Source organism: Metopolophium dirhodum, chromosome 1 (genome assembly GCF_019925205.1).
Source record: "Metopolophium dirhodum isolate CAU chromosome 1, ASM1992520v1, whole genome shotgun sequence".
NCBI classification, from domain to species: domain Eukaryota; kingdom Metazoa; phylum Arthropoda; class Insecta; order Hemiptera; family Aphididae; genus Metopolophium; species Metopolophium dirhodum.
In genome coordinates, this window is record NC_083560.1 from 105,254,662 (window position 1) to 105,275,164 (window position 20,503).

Consider the following 20,503-nt stretch of genomic DNA (forward strand, 5'->3'; position numbering starts at 1 on the left):
AATTTTGTTGGTTTAAATTTAAATAAATAGTTCATTCAAATATTTGGAGTTATACCTAATTGCTTTAACTTTAAACCAGTAACCACAATATTAAATTTTTAATTTCGCAACATACCTAACTATCATCAGCCATGTTATAAACAACAGGGATTATATTATGAGCATTAGGTACATATTATGGAAGTTCCACTTCTAAAATATCATTGCCTGATGACGAATTCAACAATTAAAATGGGGTAAAGTAGGTGTCAAGTGTACTTACTTTGGTATTAAGTATTACAAGGCCACTGTAATATTTCTGTAGGATTTGAACTCAATATGGTAACTCACGCGTTGCACACAAAACCACGATTTTCGTCGAAGACATGGTTACTAGGTGCTAAGGTACTATTAGGTAGGTACTATTGTACTAAGTATATTTTATGATATGTTTGTATTGCAATAATAGTAATTTATTTTAATATGTGCATAAGTAATGCGGTAGCCGGTAAGTGGTGTAAACTATAAAATATAGTCTTAACATTTACTAAATATTCTGAAAATGTCACTGAGTACAATATAATAGGTATAATAATAAAAGTAGATAAAGGTTTTGAGTCCCCACAGATAATATTTTTGAATTGCAACATTTTAACTAAAATCCTTATTCTTTGTTTAAATATCTAATCTGGTCCAAATTTAAAACTCCAAATGTTTTGAACTTGAATATTTTTTAGATTATTGGTTTCAGCATAAACTAATAGAACTTTGTATTAAATCTTCAAGTCTTATCTATAAAAATATTGAATATTTTTTACTCCAAAATGGTTTACACATTTTCGTGTATCTGACAAAATTATTGTAGAATATTGTATTTGAGTTTCTTTATCAATATTAGGTAATAGATATAAAACTAAAAAAAAATCTATAATATATCAAACGTATCTATATTTATCTAAAAAATAATAAAAATATTTTAAAAGTTATACCATATTACCATGTATAGAAAATGCTAATGCATCCTTTTGATGAAAATTTTAAGTATTAAAGATTAATAATTGTGTTTGAGTTACAACTTACAACAAAAAAAAAAACCAACTTTGTTGAAAATAGCAGGTTTTACGTACAACTTCGAGTTTTTTCTTACCTTTTTTTTTAAGATTAAATTATTTTGTTGTATGTATTAAAGAGTATATTATATTTATATTTCAAAGCAATAAAACTTTAAAAAAAAAGTGTTTAGTGGTTACTATTTTCAATTCGCAAATTCAATAAAAAAACCCTCAAAAAATTAATATAATTTAAGTAATACGATTTTAAACTTGGTTTTTAAAAAAATTAAGTTTAATCAAAATATATCTAGTAGAATTCATGGACAGTGTGAAATAATAATAAAGTAAGTAATAATATGCACTGATAATATATTTCCAAACGCATTATAGCATATTATATTATATCAGATCGCTAAAACTCATTACAATATTTGAAAATCATTCTCTCAACGTAATTTGTTAAATGTCCCAAACACATTTAAATTTGTACAAATTCGCCTAGCGCGAACCGCCAGTAAAACAGACTATCACTCACTGTTTAATAATATGTCCCCTTGTTGGTTTTGCAATTACATGTTGTCTATATTAGTATCTAAATGTGAAGAAACACCTGCAGAAGAATTTAAACTTTTTCTCTGCTGTTTGAGTAAATTATATTTCACTTTGTCCACTAGATTATCATCAATTATAGATTTCGGGATGTCTTCAATTTTCTGAAAAATAACAATTGTATTTCATATTTAGGTTTTCGGAAAATAAAATTGTCAATAATAAATATTCCAAATAAAAAATCCCTTGTAAAATAGTCACTCGGAGTTTCCAGTAAATAATTAGTTTTGTGTATTTTAGAATTGATACAATAAAAAAAAATCCTAATTTTTTAACACAATAAAAATTCAAAACATAAGAAAAGAGATTTTTTAAATTGGTTTATTATCATTCACCATCAATTACTATATTAAAGTCAAAATGTTTGAAAAATCTAATTATTTTTTTTAATTTATCAAATGTTTGCAATATAAAAAATTTATAACCTAGTATTTTTTTTGTTTTTTCTCATAATATCTATTATGTACCTATATTTAATACAAGATATTTGTACAATTATTATAATTTATTTAGTATTAGCGTCTCACATGTTAATACACTACCTACTAAAGTACTAAATCAATTATTAATAATAATATTTTCGGTGACTGTTATGTTATGGTTCTTAATGAGTAATATATTGTAATATCTTATTACTTAGGTATTAGTTATTAATTATTTCATAAAATATATAACTGTCTAAAAATAATTAATCAAATTTGGTAGATAATTAAAATGTGTAATGAATTATGAATACTTATTTAGATAGTACCTATAAGTAATAAGTAGGGCTCGGATTTTAAAGTATATGCTTCTTTTTTATATTTATGAGATAGAAATCAAATTGTTATACATAAATTGATATCATATCATTCTGATTCCAAATAAACCAATATGTTTTTCCCTTTTTTGAAAGCCAGGTTTTTCAGCGCCAAAACACGCGTGTCCTACTGAACGTTATATTATTCGCATCCGTAAGATTTAGTGGAACAGCAGATTATATGTCAAGTTCAATACGATTATTTATAGTTTTAAATCTTACCTTAGTGGCACTGTGGTATCCCGGAAAAGATGTAATATTCACGGTCTTACTAATCGCATCAATTGCTTTTACATATGTTTGTGGTTTAGAAATTGCAATGTTTTTAACGGCTACAAAATATGTAATATTATAAACTGCATTATCAACCAGTTCACACTGACAGCAATAGGTCTATTCGTTATTGACAAAGCCACGAAGGGATATGTTATATACTTATATTATATTATATTATATTATAATATAGGTACAGGTGATTTTTTAACCTTGATCGCCCTTGATTTTTCTGTTATTTATTTAAATTATTATTTTTAGAATTTTTAATCATACCTAAAGACTTTAATATTTTTTAATTCTTAACATTTTTTGTACCAATTACTTATCTACTTAACTATATCTTGTATTCTTGTGACGATACAAACATTTATTTTTCAAATGACAACCCGTGTTTTTACTGCAAATTATTTAGCGGATGAGTGTTTTGATAATTTTGATGTAACTTAATCAAATTTCTAATGAGTATAGTTTTTCAGTTATTAAAATGTTTATGCTAAGGATAATAGTCCTTAAAAATGGTTTTACAAAAATATATACTATAAGTAATATTAGATATAATATGTAGACATGTAGTATTTATTAGTATAATTTTTACAAATTTTTATATTGTTAGATCAATAGTATTAACGAACATTTTAAAATCATCTACATAATGCATGACCATATACATAATATTATCCTTAGTACACTAGTTATAAATTATATATAACTTAAGATCTACTTGTTCGAATTTTAATTTAGATACATAAAAATTCTCAAAAAAAATATTTGCTAAATAATAATTAGTACAATTAAAAATGGGAGATTCTATTTTAAAAAAAAAGTTTATATTGTCAAAGGATCATCCTTAAGTGGTACAGAAAAATCTATAATATTCGAAAATATGGTCTTCAATTTAAAATGTATATTTAAAAATTCCAAAAATCAAAATTTGAATACATGCATAATTTAAGCATACAAACAGAGTGATGAGAATGCTTAAAAAATCACCCTGTATGAATGTATAATGTAGGTATACTCACATTCAATTAATTTACGCAGTGTATCGTCCAACACAACTGTTAATTCAATACATTTTGTATTAGTTGAATCCAATCCACTAATGTCCATTATGAAACCTTTTCTGACACTTGACAGTTGATTGTTGACTAAACTATAACACATCGGATATGTATTATTAAAACGTAAAATACGTAAATTATTATCAGCTAAGAGAAAGTGATCGTATAGTTGACACATTTTCTTGTTAAAAGTGCTAATAAAAACTGCTATCGGTTATTTAAGAAAAATGAAAAATGAAACATTTAAAATATAATTTATATACAAAATAATTTATATTTGGCCACTCGTCTGTAGATGTTTCTGTAGATTATTGCGTACAATAGTAAATTATGAAATAATGCAAATAAAAATTATATTATTTTTAGAAGAATCAATCTGTTAAATAAATGTAATATTTCGATGGCTAAGAGGCCGAAAGTTGTAAGTCCAATTTTTCTCAAAATCGTTTTTTTAGTCCACAGGGTTTATCTAGGTCGTCTTTTTGATTCGGTAAAACATTGCAAGTCAATATCATAATTAAAACATGTTTTATTTATACTTTAATTTTTGTGTTTTTAGTGCAAGATAGGTTTTTTTAGTAAGCACATATAACAAGTCCTAATTAAATGAGACATACAATAAATATTTTAACATGATCTAACTATCAAGCGGACAAATATAACAAGTCCGGACTTGTTACTTTTGTCAAAAACAATACATTCAATTTTGGACGTGTAATGTTTTAGATAATATTGAATTTGTTTATCTATTTATAAAAAATGAATATGTCTGGACGTATTATTTTAAATAATAAAAATTTTTTATTTTAAATTACACTAAATAATATGAGATCTTCAATTAGTATAAAATATCATTAAACACGGGTTTTATTTTACTAAAAATTTGATGAAAAATGCTACTTTATTATTTTTACATTCAATAAAAAATTGCAATATTTTTTTATATTTTTTACCTTTTTACTGCAATTATATAAACAAATTGAATTTTTTATAACAAAAAAATTAGTCTTACGTACATTTCAACCATTTATATAATAAATTAATTCGAGTTTATATTAAATTAGCACCTGTTAATATGTCCATCAAAACCTTATAATATGTCCACGGTAAAAATATATTATAATTGCCATTCATAACAAGTCCCATTAAATTTAAAAGAAATATTATAATTACGTTGAAAAAAAATGTTAAGACCTAAAAGTAATAATTTATGTAATCTACAGAATATTTTACAAATAAATCAGTTGCAACACCGAAAAACAAAACTCTACAACATAAATGTTTTGGTGTAGAATGATTTAAAATCTTAAAACTGCTCTCCTGTAAAATTTGATGTTTGGGACATACAACTTTTGGCTTCTTAGACATCGAATTTTATAATAAAATCTCCAAATTGTAACATGTAATAGTAGAAATTGTATCAGTCTGGGTAGTGCATTTTATTTTACAATAACGATGATTTTGCATAATGTAAAAAAACTGAAAAATCGACAAATCTTCATTATCGTGCGATTCTTACGAATTAATGGAATAAAGTGGTACGTAATTGTTTACGCCCGAGAACTTGGACGTAACAGCTGAAGGACCATTCGAAAGTCTATTCGAGAACAAGGAATTTTGTGTTTTTGTTGGCGCCGTACAAATCTAAATGACAGACCAATTTGATTCACCTTCTACTGTTACGGGTAAGCAACATAATGCGCACGACGACAACTGATATTTTGGAGGAAATGGAGCTGAACTTTTTCTTCGAAACAAGATGATACATTTTAGTTATTATGGGGAGGGGGGGGGGGAATTGGTCTCTGTGGTCGAATCGGTGTGGTGCAATGACGACAGAGCTCACATGGTTTGGCTACATCTTAACATTAAACTTAAGATTACTGATGATTTTGAGATGATGAGCACTCGGGCAGCAAATCAAAGTGGACAGTACCGTTTCATTTGACGACCTTCGCGGCCTCTCACACATCCGAGGGGCTGGCGGACATATGCAGACGTGGATGTCGCAATGATGACCTGGGTGGCCTCCCACACATCACGGCGAGTGCTGGCAGTCTTACGCGGACGTGGATGTCGCAATGGGTGATATTGTTGTGTACAGTATACGTACACACCGCTGGTCCAAGTCACCCCATAGAACAATAATACAATAAACTGACTCATGGTTTAGGAATGGTAACGCCATATATTTATTTTAATAATAATAGTAGGTATATACATGATGCCGTTACAATAACAGGTATTGTCGCACTGACAACACAAAATAATAATTTCTGGTCACATTGACCGCACATTTGATCGTACAATAATCATAATAATATAATAATAAGTTGTTGTGTGTATCAAACAACTAAAAAGAACACCGAAAAAATAAAAAGTGACAATAATGCGTGTTTTACGCTATAATAGCGGAGGCGAGTACATACGAACGAACAACACAACGATAATAATTTGACAACAAGGGCGTTGGCCGCAACAAGTGATTAGCTGGTGTCAGGTGATATACCATAAACACAAAGATAATTTAACATAGGAGACAACCAAAGATAATAAATATAAAAAATACAATAATCATAATAATAATAATAATAATTTAACAATGAATAACGGTAGGAAGAAGGGAGGAGGATTGGACGGACGAGGAGGGAAGATGTCGCTGTCGCGCAGATTAGCGTCCCGCGATAAGCATTAATTAATTAATTTTAACGTTTTATTATAGTGGTGACGAAAAAAAAACATAAGAAGCAACTACATCGTACCTACGCAACGTTTTTTTCCATTTTTGTGATACCTAAATGTGATAGTTTAATGAAAAGATATAATAAATTACTCCCGATTGAAATCTGGAAATTTGTTTATAAATTAAAATGTATTTACGTCCTCTTATTCGATACCCACTGTTTTTAAGGATTTCAATATAAGCAAATGTCTGAGTCCGTGCGTGCATATATTATGTGTGCAGTATATGACGGTAAAGTATTATAAATTGCTGATTGCTGCCGTCATGCATACATTATGATATTATATCATTATACCAATAACTGCACAAATATTAATTACTTTGTTTTTTTTTTTATCTCAAAGTATCAATAATGGCATAATTTCCAATTAGTTATCAAAACCTATATAGCTATCCGATAACATATCTGAAAACATAATCAAGAAGATAAGTTTACTTGAAATTAACTTTCTAACATTTGATAATTAATTAGTTTGGATAAATATTAATAATGAATTTAAATTTAAAAATTTAATTTTGAAGTATTTAAGCGTTAAATTTCAAAAAAGTGAAAAGTAATTTTTAATAAACTTCTTGACGAATATAACACATGACGTTTTCAGAATTTTTATCTGATAACTAGGATAGTCGGAACAATTGGCATAAGATGGGTCAATTTTTGTAAAAAAAAACAGTTGAGTTGAATTCTTTTAACATCAGTAGGTACCTACTCAGATAAAAAATTAGACTTAATATATTTAATATATTTAAATGATAAACGAGCAGCGTACTTTGTTATGTCTAGATCTGCCTGGTTTTCCCTTTTCAAAGCAGACTGAGAAAAATACAAATAGAAATCGTATTTTTTTTTTAATTCCTCCATTAGCAATTTATTTTTAGTCAAATGCTCCAATTTTACTTTATAATACGATTCTACATAATCCATCATTCTATCTTCGCTTATTATCAGTTCGTCTCGAAACCTGTAACGTATAATATTATTTTGTAAATTAGAAGATCAACACATTATGTCATGAAAATCGTGTCATTATCATAATATTACCATTCTATATTATAATAATTATTATTGAGTAACATATACTGTAGAACACATACACTCGTGTATATTGTACACGACACATGATTTTGTGCTTGTAATATGTTTGTATACAATATGTATTTTAATATTTGTCTTAATATTCTGTGCTTAATGTTAATATAAGTTGATGAAATAAAACATACGATTATAAGACTATAATATATTAGGTATAACAAAATAGCGCATCTGGATCAAAGACAGTTATTTTACTAGATTGGGTGATATTTTAGACGCGTCTGTGAACGATAATTATTAATTAATAATGACACTATCATGACAGGTAGGTGTAGACACGAACTAATACATGTAGTTTGTGGGTGTAGGTAATGATTTTCGATAACCGATAAGGGTAACGAGTAACGACAATAATTAGATTTGATCACAATACCCGTGCTATTATCATTTATTAAATATTTATTATTATTATTATCTGTCTGTTCCGTCTGTAAAACTATCCTTTAAAATATATATTATCATTTAGTTACCTATAACAAATTTGTATAAAAATTTGTAACGAAGTGTAGTGCATTTTTAGTGCATCATTCAGAAGTTTAAGAGCATAAAAGAATTTAATTTAGTGAATTTTTTGGGTTTTTTAGGGCATTAAAATCCCAGGTCTTATTATTGTGTCATTTACAAAAATAATAATTATTAACATAATTAATAGTTTTAATTTATTCTGTGTTTATATTAAGAAGGCATAAGTTAAAAATGATATCAGAACTCAGAAGTCGTAAGTTGTAAGTTTTTATCAGTTTTATCTTTTAACTGTGATAATAGTTAACATTTAATTTATTTTCATAATATGAACAAGCCAAGTACTCACAAGATTTTAATACAGCTAGTTATTTGAAAAAAAGGGCTCTGGGGGGATGGGGCACTGAACAAAATGATATTAGTTTAAAATAATTACACACGCGTGGGTGTTAAATGGTGATGTACATTGAAGTCATACATCTAACTAGTACCTACATTAGCTACAACCTACTTGATACTTCAATACTGTATTATTGGTATAAGTGAAGATGAAAAAATTCTTTTAAAATCGGTTATCGAATATGAACATTCACCGCGTAAAAATTTAAGCAAAGAAACGATATCTATAATACTCTGAACGTTCATTAAAATTAATGCGTGAAGTAGTTCAATCAAATGTCAGAGATGTATCATTGAACGATGTAAATTTCATTCGTAGATGTATTTATTGTTCGAGAAAAAAAACGCTCTCACCACTATCAAAATCTATTTATTTGTAGAAAAAAATACGAAATTACAAACATTTAGAAATTATGAGGATTGGAGGTACCTATATGTATAATTTTTATAAAATGCCAGCTATAATGTTTTTTATTTTTGCTAGCCACCGCCTATTACATATTAGGTAAGGACACATTATAACTTTTTGGGAGCAGAAAATAAATCTTAGTTTACGAAAAACATATTATTACGTCGTGAAAATTCAAAATTGCTTAGAGCTGAAATGGCCAATGGGTACTTAGATTTTTTTCAAATATATTTTGTGATAATATATAGGTTATGTATGTCTACTCGAGTGCCGGAATACCTACATAGGTTAGGTTATTGTAATTAGATAATATGATAATAATATGTAGGTACGGATATTTCATACTTAAATATTTAAATTGTTTACTTTTTTTAAATTAGGTAATATGCTTACTCATCAAATTTTTTCTGTATTTCTATTTTCATTTCACGCTTCTGCGTTCTTAGTGTAGTTATATTTGACACTAAGCATGATTTCACTTCATTCGCAAAATTTGATTTTTCACTGTTTAAAAAAATATAGATAATATACTATTCTTAAAAAATTCAAACAGTAGAGATTTCTTAAACAATTTAATATATTGAAATTATAAAAATCTTAACCATACCATAAGTCAACTTTATTTTTCATTAAATTTGAACGGATCTCCTCCATAGCTTTGCTTATAGTTTTAAAATGATGAGTTCTATGATTCACTAATTGGCACAGCGCACAGTGCAATTTATTGCATGTAGTACAATATGCCTCAATGTATTTCTGTAACGTAAATAATTATAAAACTGAGTTATGTGACAATATTACAATAAAGTTATGATTCATTATAGGAATCAATTTTAAAATATTTAAAATAGACATAAATATTATTATACAAAAAATAAATTCAATGTGAAATATTTTCAATTATTTTACCTATATAATAGGTATTTTTTATTATAATATTTTTGGAAATTGAATTAGTTCTTAAAACAATTAATGCATTTTTATAAAAAGAAAAAACCCGTTACATATTTTGGTTAAACGTAATTGTGCTTGATTTGTAATTTATTAAAACAAAGATGTATTATAATTCCTTATTCATATATAGTTACTTGAACTTACATCATCGCAATTTGGACATGGGACTTTCGTTAAGTATTGACCATATTCTTTTTTTTGGTATTCCTCATCCATATAATTGTTTCTTAAAATAAACTAAAGACAACATATGAATGAAAAATTAAAATCATATTTATATTATATATTATATATTTATCTATTCTGATAATATTTTATACAGGCGCAATTTGTGAGTGGTGGACGAGTGTAACTTAATGCTATAGGGGGGTATGGCTTCGCCAAGAGGTACTGAAGTGATTTCAATAAATCAATAAATTAATCATTGGATGTAGTAGTTATTAACTGCGTGCTTAAATATTACCTATACTTAAGTAGGTACCCCCTTTACTAGGTACTACTGGCCACTGTTTTCCATTAAATTGCACCCGTACCCTGAGTAGGTATACAATACTCGAGCTAGTATGTAACATATATATTATAAAACTTGTGATTACTTCATCAAACTGTTCACAAAATAATGTACAATTTATGAGTCTTTTTGAAATGTCAGTTGCCACTCCACAATCGCATACGAAATTACCTACATAAACAATAAAAAACATTATGATAAACAAACTTGTACAACCGTTACAAAGTAAATCAAATAAAAGTAACTATATGCTTTTTTTGTACTTAAAAACAAATAATTGTAAAAAGTATCCTAAACATCATGTTTTTAAATTTTTTATTCATATACAAAATGCATCTTTCAGTCTTTGTCATTTTAATTGATATAACAAATAATTATTATTATTTGTAACAAAAAAAGTTTGTATTTGAAACCTCCAAGAGCGTATTTTTAATACTTTACACGCACATTATATAAATCATAATAATTAACCGATATATTCCAAAAGTAATTTATAAACATAAATAAGTGTTATACTTTTTATATAGAATACTAGCTGACCCGGCAATGCTTCGCTATTGCAAGATTTCTCAGATGTATGTAAATTGTGTATGTACATTTTGTAGGTATAACTATGGATGGAACAAAAGATGAATTATGCCAGTATTTTGATAATTATTCTAAGACTTAAAAAATTTCTTTATAAACAACGTTATCAACTTTTTCTGGATCAGGGGCAAAAATATACAAATTATATACTAATATATAGAATGAAAACATTGGCAAACAGCGATGCAGTCTACGTAACACACTGAAGGCAACTGTCTTGACGTAACGACTGAAAATAACATCGGCGTATGATTGATATTGAATGCGGTTGATAGTAGTGAGTGGGGGGCGCCAGACGACGCGAGCGCACAATACCTACCTTGGTTATTAGCAGTATACATTTATATTATTAAGATATTAATACGAATATTGGATATACATGTTGTTGGTGTACGTGTATAAACTTCTCGAAACACCCGCCGATATCAAACACAATACACTTCGACGAACAAAAGGTCAGGTTGCAGGTAGCAGGAAACCCGTGGCCCGCACCATATGTACAATAATATATATATAGGTATATACAATTTACACGTTTATTTTAATTAATAATAACTAATTATTTATTTACTTAATCGGACTAATTTTTTGCCTTAAACCTTTTCTGTGATGTCCTCTTTAATTTAAAAAAAAATTGCACGACGATTGAATAAGTAGTTTCGGAGATTAGCCCGGACAAAAAAAAGCGACTTAATTTTATAAAGTAGTATAGATTAGAATTATATAAGTAGGTATAGGTAATTAGTAGGGCTCGGATTTATATGTATTAAAAAAACCAAAATATGTAAATATATATGTAATAATAAATCACTTTATATGTGATTAAAAAATGAAAATATGGAATACAAAAAAATTACAAAAAAATATAAAAAATTGCTTTATAAATGACATTATTAACTAATTTACTTATTTTACTACTATTATTCATTATTCATTTTGATTATCTTGGTCTTGAAAGCAATGAGATACCATATACATGCTCAAATTTTCAAAGTTAAATGATCTACGATTTGGTCGTAACACAGATTGGTACCGACTGAAGGAGCGCTCGACTTCCACCGAGGTAATGGGTGCAAATTTCATATTTGCAATGTCCAAAGCAGTGAGTTCAGCCGGAAATATTACCCCATTAATTTCGCAATGTGTATCTCTAATTAATTTTAGGCAGTCTAAACCAGGATTTTTATGTAATACGCTGTGCATTTTTTCTTTTACTGCAACTCCCAAGGGTCCTTGTACTTGTTCTATGCAATAAAACTATTAATAAATCGTAAATTGTCGAAATATGTAGGGAAAAATGGAATTATTGAGAAATATGTAAAAATATGTACTTATGACAAAATATGTAAAAATATGTAAAATAAAATATAGTTCATTACAATGGAAATCCCTTGAAACGAATTTATCACTTACCTAAATTAATTTATCAAGTCACAGTAAAAATATGTATTTACATATAAATCCGAGCCCTAGTAATTAGTAAAATATTTTTTTAGACATATTTGCTATCCATAATAAGTAGGTAATATGTAGGACGTAGGTATATATATAGGATACATGATAATATTGATTATATATTATATAGAATACTATTCAAAATAAACTGCACCCAATCCAACAAAAATGTGGAAAAGTGGTCATTGCAATGGACGTAAATAATCAAATTTAATAATATTAAAAAAATAATGCTAATATAAACATTTAGTGAAACTTTCAAGAGTCTACGGTTATTTGTTTTTGAATTTTAAAATATCAATTGATAAATTGAAAAAATCGACTGATGGGAATTCGTTAATTTGCCAATAAATAGAGGTATCCAATATCGTAAAAATGTTAAATTAAAATAAGTACTAATAAAGAATTAATATTAGTTTCCAAGGGGTCCGGTTTTAATTTATTTAATTGGTTTTTACTCTTTATTCTACTCCATCAGATTACATTAGTGCTACGTGAATTAATAATATTATAATTACATAATATTAATATTGTTGACCAAATTTTATATAACATTATCATTGATAAAGTGTATGAAGACTATTATCTCGTGTCTTTAATGATTGAAACTATATATATAATATTATAGATAAATAGAATATTAAGAACACCTCACCAGGTTTGTTAAAACCCAAATCAATACATCGGTTGCATACGCCATGAAGGCAACTCAATAATTTTGAAGTAGAGTCCAAAGGCTTTGTGCAAGTCACACATATGTTCAATTCCCAAAGTTGTCGGGCACTCGCGGTGATCTTGCATTTCTTTTTGGCAGACTCCATCACGAAGGTACTCTGTAATTCAAAAACTATTCGTTTGATTATTGTAATACATTTATGTCAGTACCTATCATATTATTATCATTTACTAATATATTTACTACAAAAAACTACGTGAACAAAGTGGGTATCTTTGTCGGCAGTTAGCGTAACTAATGATATAGATATAAGTAGGTAGTATAATAACACCGCTCCGGCATAGTAAAATTAGGTATCTACAAAATAAATGTATAATATTTTTCTTTATATAAATATTCCTTTTTTTTACGACCACCGTCCTTAGGTATATAATTATAATGTTATCCGCACATTCATCTCGGCCATTAGTATTCTCTATGCATTATTTATTATTTAGACTACAGTTCGCAGTATTGGCCGTTCGCTACGTGATACGCCCCGCCCTCATCTCCAGTAGTCACTTACGACTATAAGGCCGTGTTCTCACCAAAAGCAACTGATGACGGCAACGCAACTGCGACGCAACGCGACATGTATTATTAAATTGACGTGTTCTCACGGTTTTCTCTAGGTAGTCTATCAATCATAATAATAGGTACTATAGTCGGTACCATACTATTCAACCTACTTCAACGATTAGTTAGCTATCAATAGACAATAAAGTCCATTCATAGGGTTCATAGGGTGAGATAGCCATATCCCATAATATTGGGAGATATAGTATAATATAGTTTATAATAATATTGTAAATTGTAATATTATAGTATTTATCAGTGGCGTCATTTGGCGGTGGCAGGGTGAGAATTTTTCCCTCGCCCTTTTGACAATTTCGAAAAGTACTTGAAATTTTCAATTTTGATCTCCCTAATACAATAGCTGCTTGATTCACTTTCCTATCAGGAAAGATGCGTAAGTATACTTAGTTACTATAGTAAATCGGATCATTTTTAGTACCTACCCTAAAAGTTTATGACAGACAGAAAAAAACACACACATTGTAAAACAAATACATATATCGATACGCTCAGAATCTCAAATGTCAAATGAATATGAATAGCTCAAAAAGAGTAAAAATATTTTTTCATGAAAAATATTGAATTTATATGTAATTAGTAATTACCATGTGTAGTATGAGATACTGAGATCAATATGTATTATATACATTATTGCATCGTATATTATATATTAATCGATTCTAATTTATAACCCATCCCTGTGGGTTGGAGAATAGTTATGACTTTTAAGTAGGGCTCCTGAAAAAATTACCATGTAAATACCTATACACTTGAACTTGACATCGAAATAAATGATTACTAAACAAATTGTTTTTCTAATCATTTCGTAATTTCGAATGGAAATTGTAATTTATAATACGTTTCATCTATATAAAATACTATACCAATAATGATCAATGTTTTTAAACGAGACATATATATATTTCATAGCACATACAATTTTGTTTTGAATCTATATTGTGTAACGCGTATATCAATTGGTTGCAATATGTTATTTTGTTCAATCACGCTGTATACATGCTGAGTACACACTACTCTGTACATAATGGTTTTTGATAAAAATAAATCAGTAGGTACACATATTTCTGGATTTAATATAATTTAGTAGGTACCTATTATACATAAACATGATATTGCTTATTATCGCACAGCGGTGTGAATTAAATTAAAATAATTAAAAGTTGTGCAATCACTATACTATGTAACTCGGGTGCGGTAATTAAAATAATAATTACTTTATTAACAGAGCTTATCACTGAATAGTAACATAGCAATAGTATCCTCTAAATTAACTTTTGACTTTTAGAATTCGATTTAGAATAACTATTAATATTGTATAAATTAAACAGCTAACTAACTCAATTAAACTTTTCCATTTACTTTACGTCTATTATTATGAGTTTAATCAAGTTTATTAAATTTAAATCTGTTATTATTACTTTTCATATTATTTTATTGAGTAATATAATTATTACTTTTATTACTTTTTTATTATTACTTTGTAGGTATAAACCAACAGTGAGGTAGGTAGTTGTAATATAAGTGGTGTGCTTTGGCGTATGTACCTACCTATTCATACCATTCATAATATATATTATACAATAATAATTTATGGTTTTTTTCATTACTAATTTAAATGTTAGGAAATAATATAAAAGAATGAAACAATAACAGTGTGAATAGAGATTTAAATTGCAACATTATTGATCTATTGATCTTCTTGTATTTAATTTATTGTTTTATGATATTATATATTTAAATAAAGTTGTAGTATTTATTAGTATTGTGCTTAAAAGAGATAGATATTTTATCATAGACATTTTAATATTATGTAAATTATTTTATTTGTTTTCACAGTAAAAAATTTTAAAAATACCACTTGTTATTATTTTCTAAATAATCGCATGCACTTAAATTTGTTTTTATTATCATTTTATTCTTTTTACGAACATAAAAATAAAAATAAAAACATCAAATATAACGTTTGTGTTATAAATAAAACCAATTAGCTAACGGAGTTTATAAATGTACCTATTGTATTACATAGACCCTCATTATAAATTTATATCGTTTTACTGTTCAAGTATAAAAATGTGAATATTTTGTTTAGGCGTTGAGGTAAATTTAATGACTGCAAGCAAAAAAAATATAATTGTGTTGCATTTTAAAAATATGTTTAGTTAATTTAATTTAATTTTAGTATATTGAAACGTTTGCATTAAAAACACTAAGTATGCATATTAGGTTATATCTTGTTCGTGTGCGTTTTCAAAAGTGTGTATGTAGTGAGCGTGGAAATATGTATAATCATGTATACGATAAACCTATATTAAACCCAGACATGTTTCTCGCATGTCATGGCAAATTGTAGTAAGTACCTACTCCTTAGTGGTGTTTAAAAATAATTTGTCGTACAAAATCTAACAGAGGACTGTCACTATTAATTATCGTAGTCATCAAATAAGACAAATTAACAAAGTATATAACTACCTAGTAAAGTCCTTTTTTCAGAATTAAAATCAGGCAATCTAAACTAAATTTATTTTTTTCAAAACTACAGGTCTTTTGAACTAAAATTTACGGAAGTAGCGAGGCCCCTTAAAAGTTGTGGCCACGATATACATAAACGCTGAACACATAAACTATTTTTTCCCAATATAGCGATAGTTATGGTGCCACCCACGGACTATGTTAATACTTATAATAGAATATATATACTTATTTCAGTATATCTACTGAATGCTCATCTATTTAATGATAAATGCTCTGGGATGCTGCCTCTCACAGAGATTCATGTGCTACATGTATTATTTGATGTTTGTTGGTGTGTGTAATTTATGTACACATTAACATAATATATACACTATAAGTCTATGAACAATAACATTGCGTCATCGCATTCAAATTCACACTTCGTTCACGGGAATAGTAAACTAAGCAGTTCCTTCCATAAAATATATTAGTATTATACTTATTTTACTTTTTTTGTACGTATTTTATTATTCACAAGGTTTGAATACAAATTTGTCACATAAATTTGCTTATGATACACTTGTTTTTTTTTAGTAGAAAAATAAAATAACAAGCCACTTATAAGAATAATTTACAGAATAAATGAACAACACGGACACACAGTACATACTATGCCCTAGGTGATTTGAACGTACGCGTTTATGTTTTTAAAACGTCACAATTAATAATATATTATTTTAATATTTATTACGGAAATTTAGATAGTGTAATGTAATGTTATATTTTATAATATTATTGCCGGGAAGAAAATGCAACGTCCACAACGGACGGAGGAAATGTTTTTTTTTTTTGTGGTTTTCGTTTCGAATAGATTCGTATGTAATTCCATGGCATTGACGCTACCGAATAATCGGATCTGGGTTCAAACTTTAGGCATTGTCGGACCATGGTAGCTGCACGCCAGGTGGGTGTCTTATCGGACACTCGCCTCACGGAACCCCGAAGAGTCACTGGAACTATTGCCATCTGCGAGCTAGGTCCAACGTACCCGTACAGCCGACCGCTCCGTCAGAACATAATTTTTAGTTTACGAATATACAATCTATTGAAGAAACGTAGAAAAAACCTTCAAAAAAATACATTTTCAATGGGCGTGTGAACGCGTGAGCCTTGACGAACGATAAGTGACTTACACAGATTATCGGACGTTAAAGAAAGTATGGAGATAAATTATTTAATATTCATATCAATGTTTCTTGTGCGTATTTTATTCTAATACCAAAAATTCTTAGAAATATTTGATATTAATACTACATATGGTGCATATTTTTTTCTATGAAATACGATATAGTTAATGTAACTGTTGTTTCCGCATCTTTATTCGTATACATACACGTTATAGATAGCAATCCGTAACATGATGATGATAATATAAAAAAAATAGCTGAATTTAGACTTAAACTTGGCAATGAGATATTTTACACACAATTACCTAAATTATTAGATTTACTAGCTGTTATCTTAAATCATCAGTTGTTCATAGTGTCACCATAAAATCTAAAAATATATAAACACAACTATTTTTATAGACATTGAAAGTTGGAATTTATACAAAATTAGATATGTTAACGAAGAATTATGATTTTAGTGGTTTTCTTGTAAACACCTACCTGCTAATTAAATAATATTATTTTTAGGGATTTGAAAATATTGACGTATGTCGTATATATTATAATATTTTTTGTAGCTATACATAACGATATTTTAAAAACATTTAGATTAATTGTATGCTATTGCTATTGATTATACCACAAACCTATGCAATCACCGATATATGATAAGAAACTATTGATTCAAAAGTTAATAACAATATAATATAATATGATAATATTATATATTATGGCATATATTATATCATATTAGAACAACAGTGAACATATTATACATTATGCTTATTACAAAATATGACGTGTTAATGTTTTACGTACGTAACGATTACTATGTGGATTATTTATAATATATTCAATTATGGACGTAATGTATAATATATTTAATATTATTATATATATTTTATACTCACGAATAATACAAGTTATATGACGTGATCAAAAACAATCCGGGTACCGATGAAGAAGGTCATGGAACCGTATGTTACCGACTGTATAGTACTATCGCCGTGAGTATAGTGACTACTGAGCACGTTTCACGTGCCCAACAACTAATTGCGGACTGTGGACTGCGTTTTAAAAAATAATAATAATATGATATGGTCGATATGGCTGTGACAAGAAAATTGTGATTGCAACGAAATTAAGTAACAATTATTTCGACTACGTACGTATGACAATTAATGTAAATACTGTAAAATAATACTAAATTTGTAACAATAAACCACTTAATAGGATGTCACACCTGCATGTGTTGTCTATGTCTTACAAATGTACAACATAGCAAAAACTGCTTTGCGTAGGACAACTTTTATCTTTCTGAGTTTGTAGTAGATGGCTCCAAAATTTCTGAATATATAGGAAGAATATTATCTATGCAACATATTTTAGATAACATAAAAACAATAAAAGTTATTTGCTTCTAAACATTTGGTTTTTTTGATTTTTTGATTTGATTATAAAAAATGATTGTACAGTGCTATTAAAAAAAGCACGCTGTTGCACAGATAAAGTTTTTTTACGTGTTGTGAAAATTTGGTAGTTTTACAACAAAATTAATATTAAATATTAATTATTTAATATGGTTTGAGAAAAGTTGTCCCGCGCAAAACAGCTTTTGCCATGTTGTACATTTGTAAGACGGAGGCAACACATGCGGGGTGACATCCTATTAAAATAATATTGTTGATAATACTGTATATTATAATGTAGGTACATAGCTATATATCTTATATTTATACCTATAACCTATGTAGTATGTATAATTATGACGTGCAGAACTGTAGCAAAGGCTATGATGTGTGTTTTTTTTTTATTTTTTTATTTTTTTTTTATTTATTTTTTTATTTTTTTTTTATTTTTGTGTCTGTTATCACCTTTTAGGACAGTAAAAGTGCTTGGATTTTCTCCAATAGTAACTTTTCTGATAGGAAAGTGAATCTAGTTGGTACTTTGGGGGGTCAAAAGTAAAAATTTCCCAGTAGTTTTCACAAGCGACGTGAAAAACAAAAGAAAAATTAAGGAAAAACGGGAATTCTTACGCAAAATCTGTTTTCGAGAAAAAAGATTTTGGTTTTTGGTGTAACCCTAAAACAAATGACCGTAGGGACATGAAATTTTGACTGAATGTTTATATTAGCATTTTCTATACACCATAAAATTTACAAAATTTTTTGACTCTTTTTGAGCTGTTTACGGCCATTGTCAGTTTTCAATTTTTTTAGTTTTTTTTTCTATAAATATCAATAAAATTTTATCTGTTGAGTAAAAAAGCTTGAAAATTTAATAGAAGGCTCCTAGGTTATTGTTTCAAAGGCAGATGAAAAAAATTAAAAATCCTTAGTCACAGTTTTTAATTATAAGCATTTAAAGTTCAAATTTTGACAAAATACGGAAAAATCACGAAAAATAGCAAATTATTTTGATGAGAATTCATAAAAATTTTTCTTTTTAAATCTAAGATTTGAAAATGTAATATAAGATTACTCATAAGTTTGTCTACCTTTATCAAAAAAAAAATGTCTAGAAGAAACTTAAATTAAATTTTTATGAGCGTCTGAAATTTATATTTTTACAACATTTGAAATTTACTCGATTTCTCATTTAACAATTTTCTTATTTTATTGTAATTAAAAAACGAATGACTGTAGATACTTGAAAATTTCACTGAATGTTTATATTAGCATTTTCTATACACCATAAAATGTTGAAAATATTTTGACTCTTTTTGAGCTGTTTACGGACATTGTCAGTTTTCAATTTTTTTAGTTTTTTTTCTATAAATATCAATACATTTTTATTTGTTGGGTAAAAAAGCATGAAAATTGAATATAAAGCCCTGATATATTGCTCTAATAGCAGTTGAAAAATATTAAAAATACATGGTCACAATTTTTTTTTATAAGCATTTAAAGTTCAAATTTTGACAACATTTATCAAATTTATAATTTATTAATTATTTTGTAGTTAAAAATTTATAAATTTTTAACTTTTATGGCTAAGGATTGAAAATTTAAAACAAGGCTCCACGTAAATAGGTTATATATAAATTACTTTATTCACAATAATATCATCAAATATACTTGGTAAAATCATAGGCTGACTGACCGTTTTCGCTCAGAATCGTTTTTCTTATACAATGATATTATATCATTGAATTCAAATTTAACACCATCCATTACAG

General features: G+C 27.5%; 1 protein-coding gene across 3 annotated transcripts; it reads right to left on the reverse strand.

Moving 5' to 3' along the window:
- Positions 1–1,107: 1,107 nt before the first annotated feature.
- LOC132936613 (E3 ubiquitin-protein ligase TRIM63-like) lies at positions 1,108–18,330 on the reverse strand. Of its 3 annotated transcripts, XM_061003366.1 has the most exons (10): positions 18,234–18,239; positions 13,046–13,221; positions 10,433–10,518; positions 9,981–10,073; positions 9,490–9,638; positions 9,276–9,386; positions 7,290–7,481; positions 3,738–3,868; positions 2,662–2,771; positions 1,108–1,744 (listed from the first exon to the last, which is right to left on the reverse strand). In XM_061003366.1, exons 2-10 carry the CDS (start codon positions 13,209–13,211, stop codon positions 1,601–1,603), a joined length of 1,182 nt encoding a protein of 393 aa, XP_060859349.1. In that variant the 5' UTR covers positions 13,212–13,221; positions 18,234–18,239; the 3' UTR covers positions 1,108–1,600. The 3 variants fall into 3 exon arrangements, with proteins under 3 accessions (XP_060859349.1, XP_060859350.1, XP_060859351.1); XM_061003367.1 differs by lacking the exons at positions 13,046–13,221; positions 18,234–18,239 and adding an exon at positions 10,864–11,117; XM_061003368.1 differs by lacking the exons at positions 1,108–1,744; positions 2,662–2,771 and having other exon boundaries at positions 3,284–3,868; positions 13,046–13,223; positions 18,234–18,330.
- Between the last annotated feature and the right edge of the window lie 2,173 nt (positions 18,331–20,503).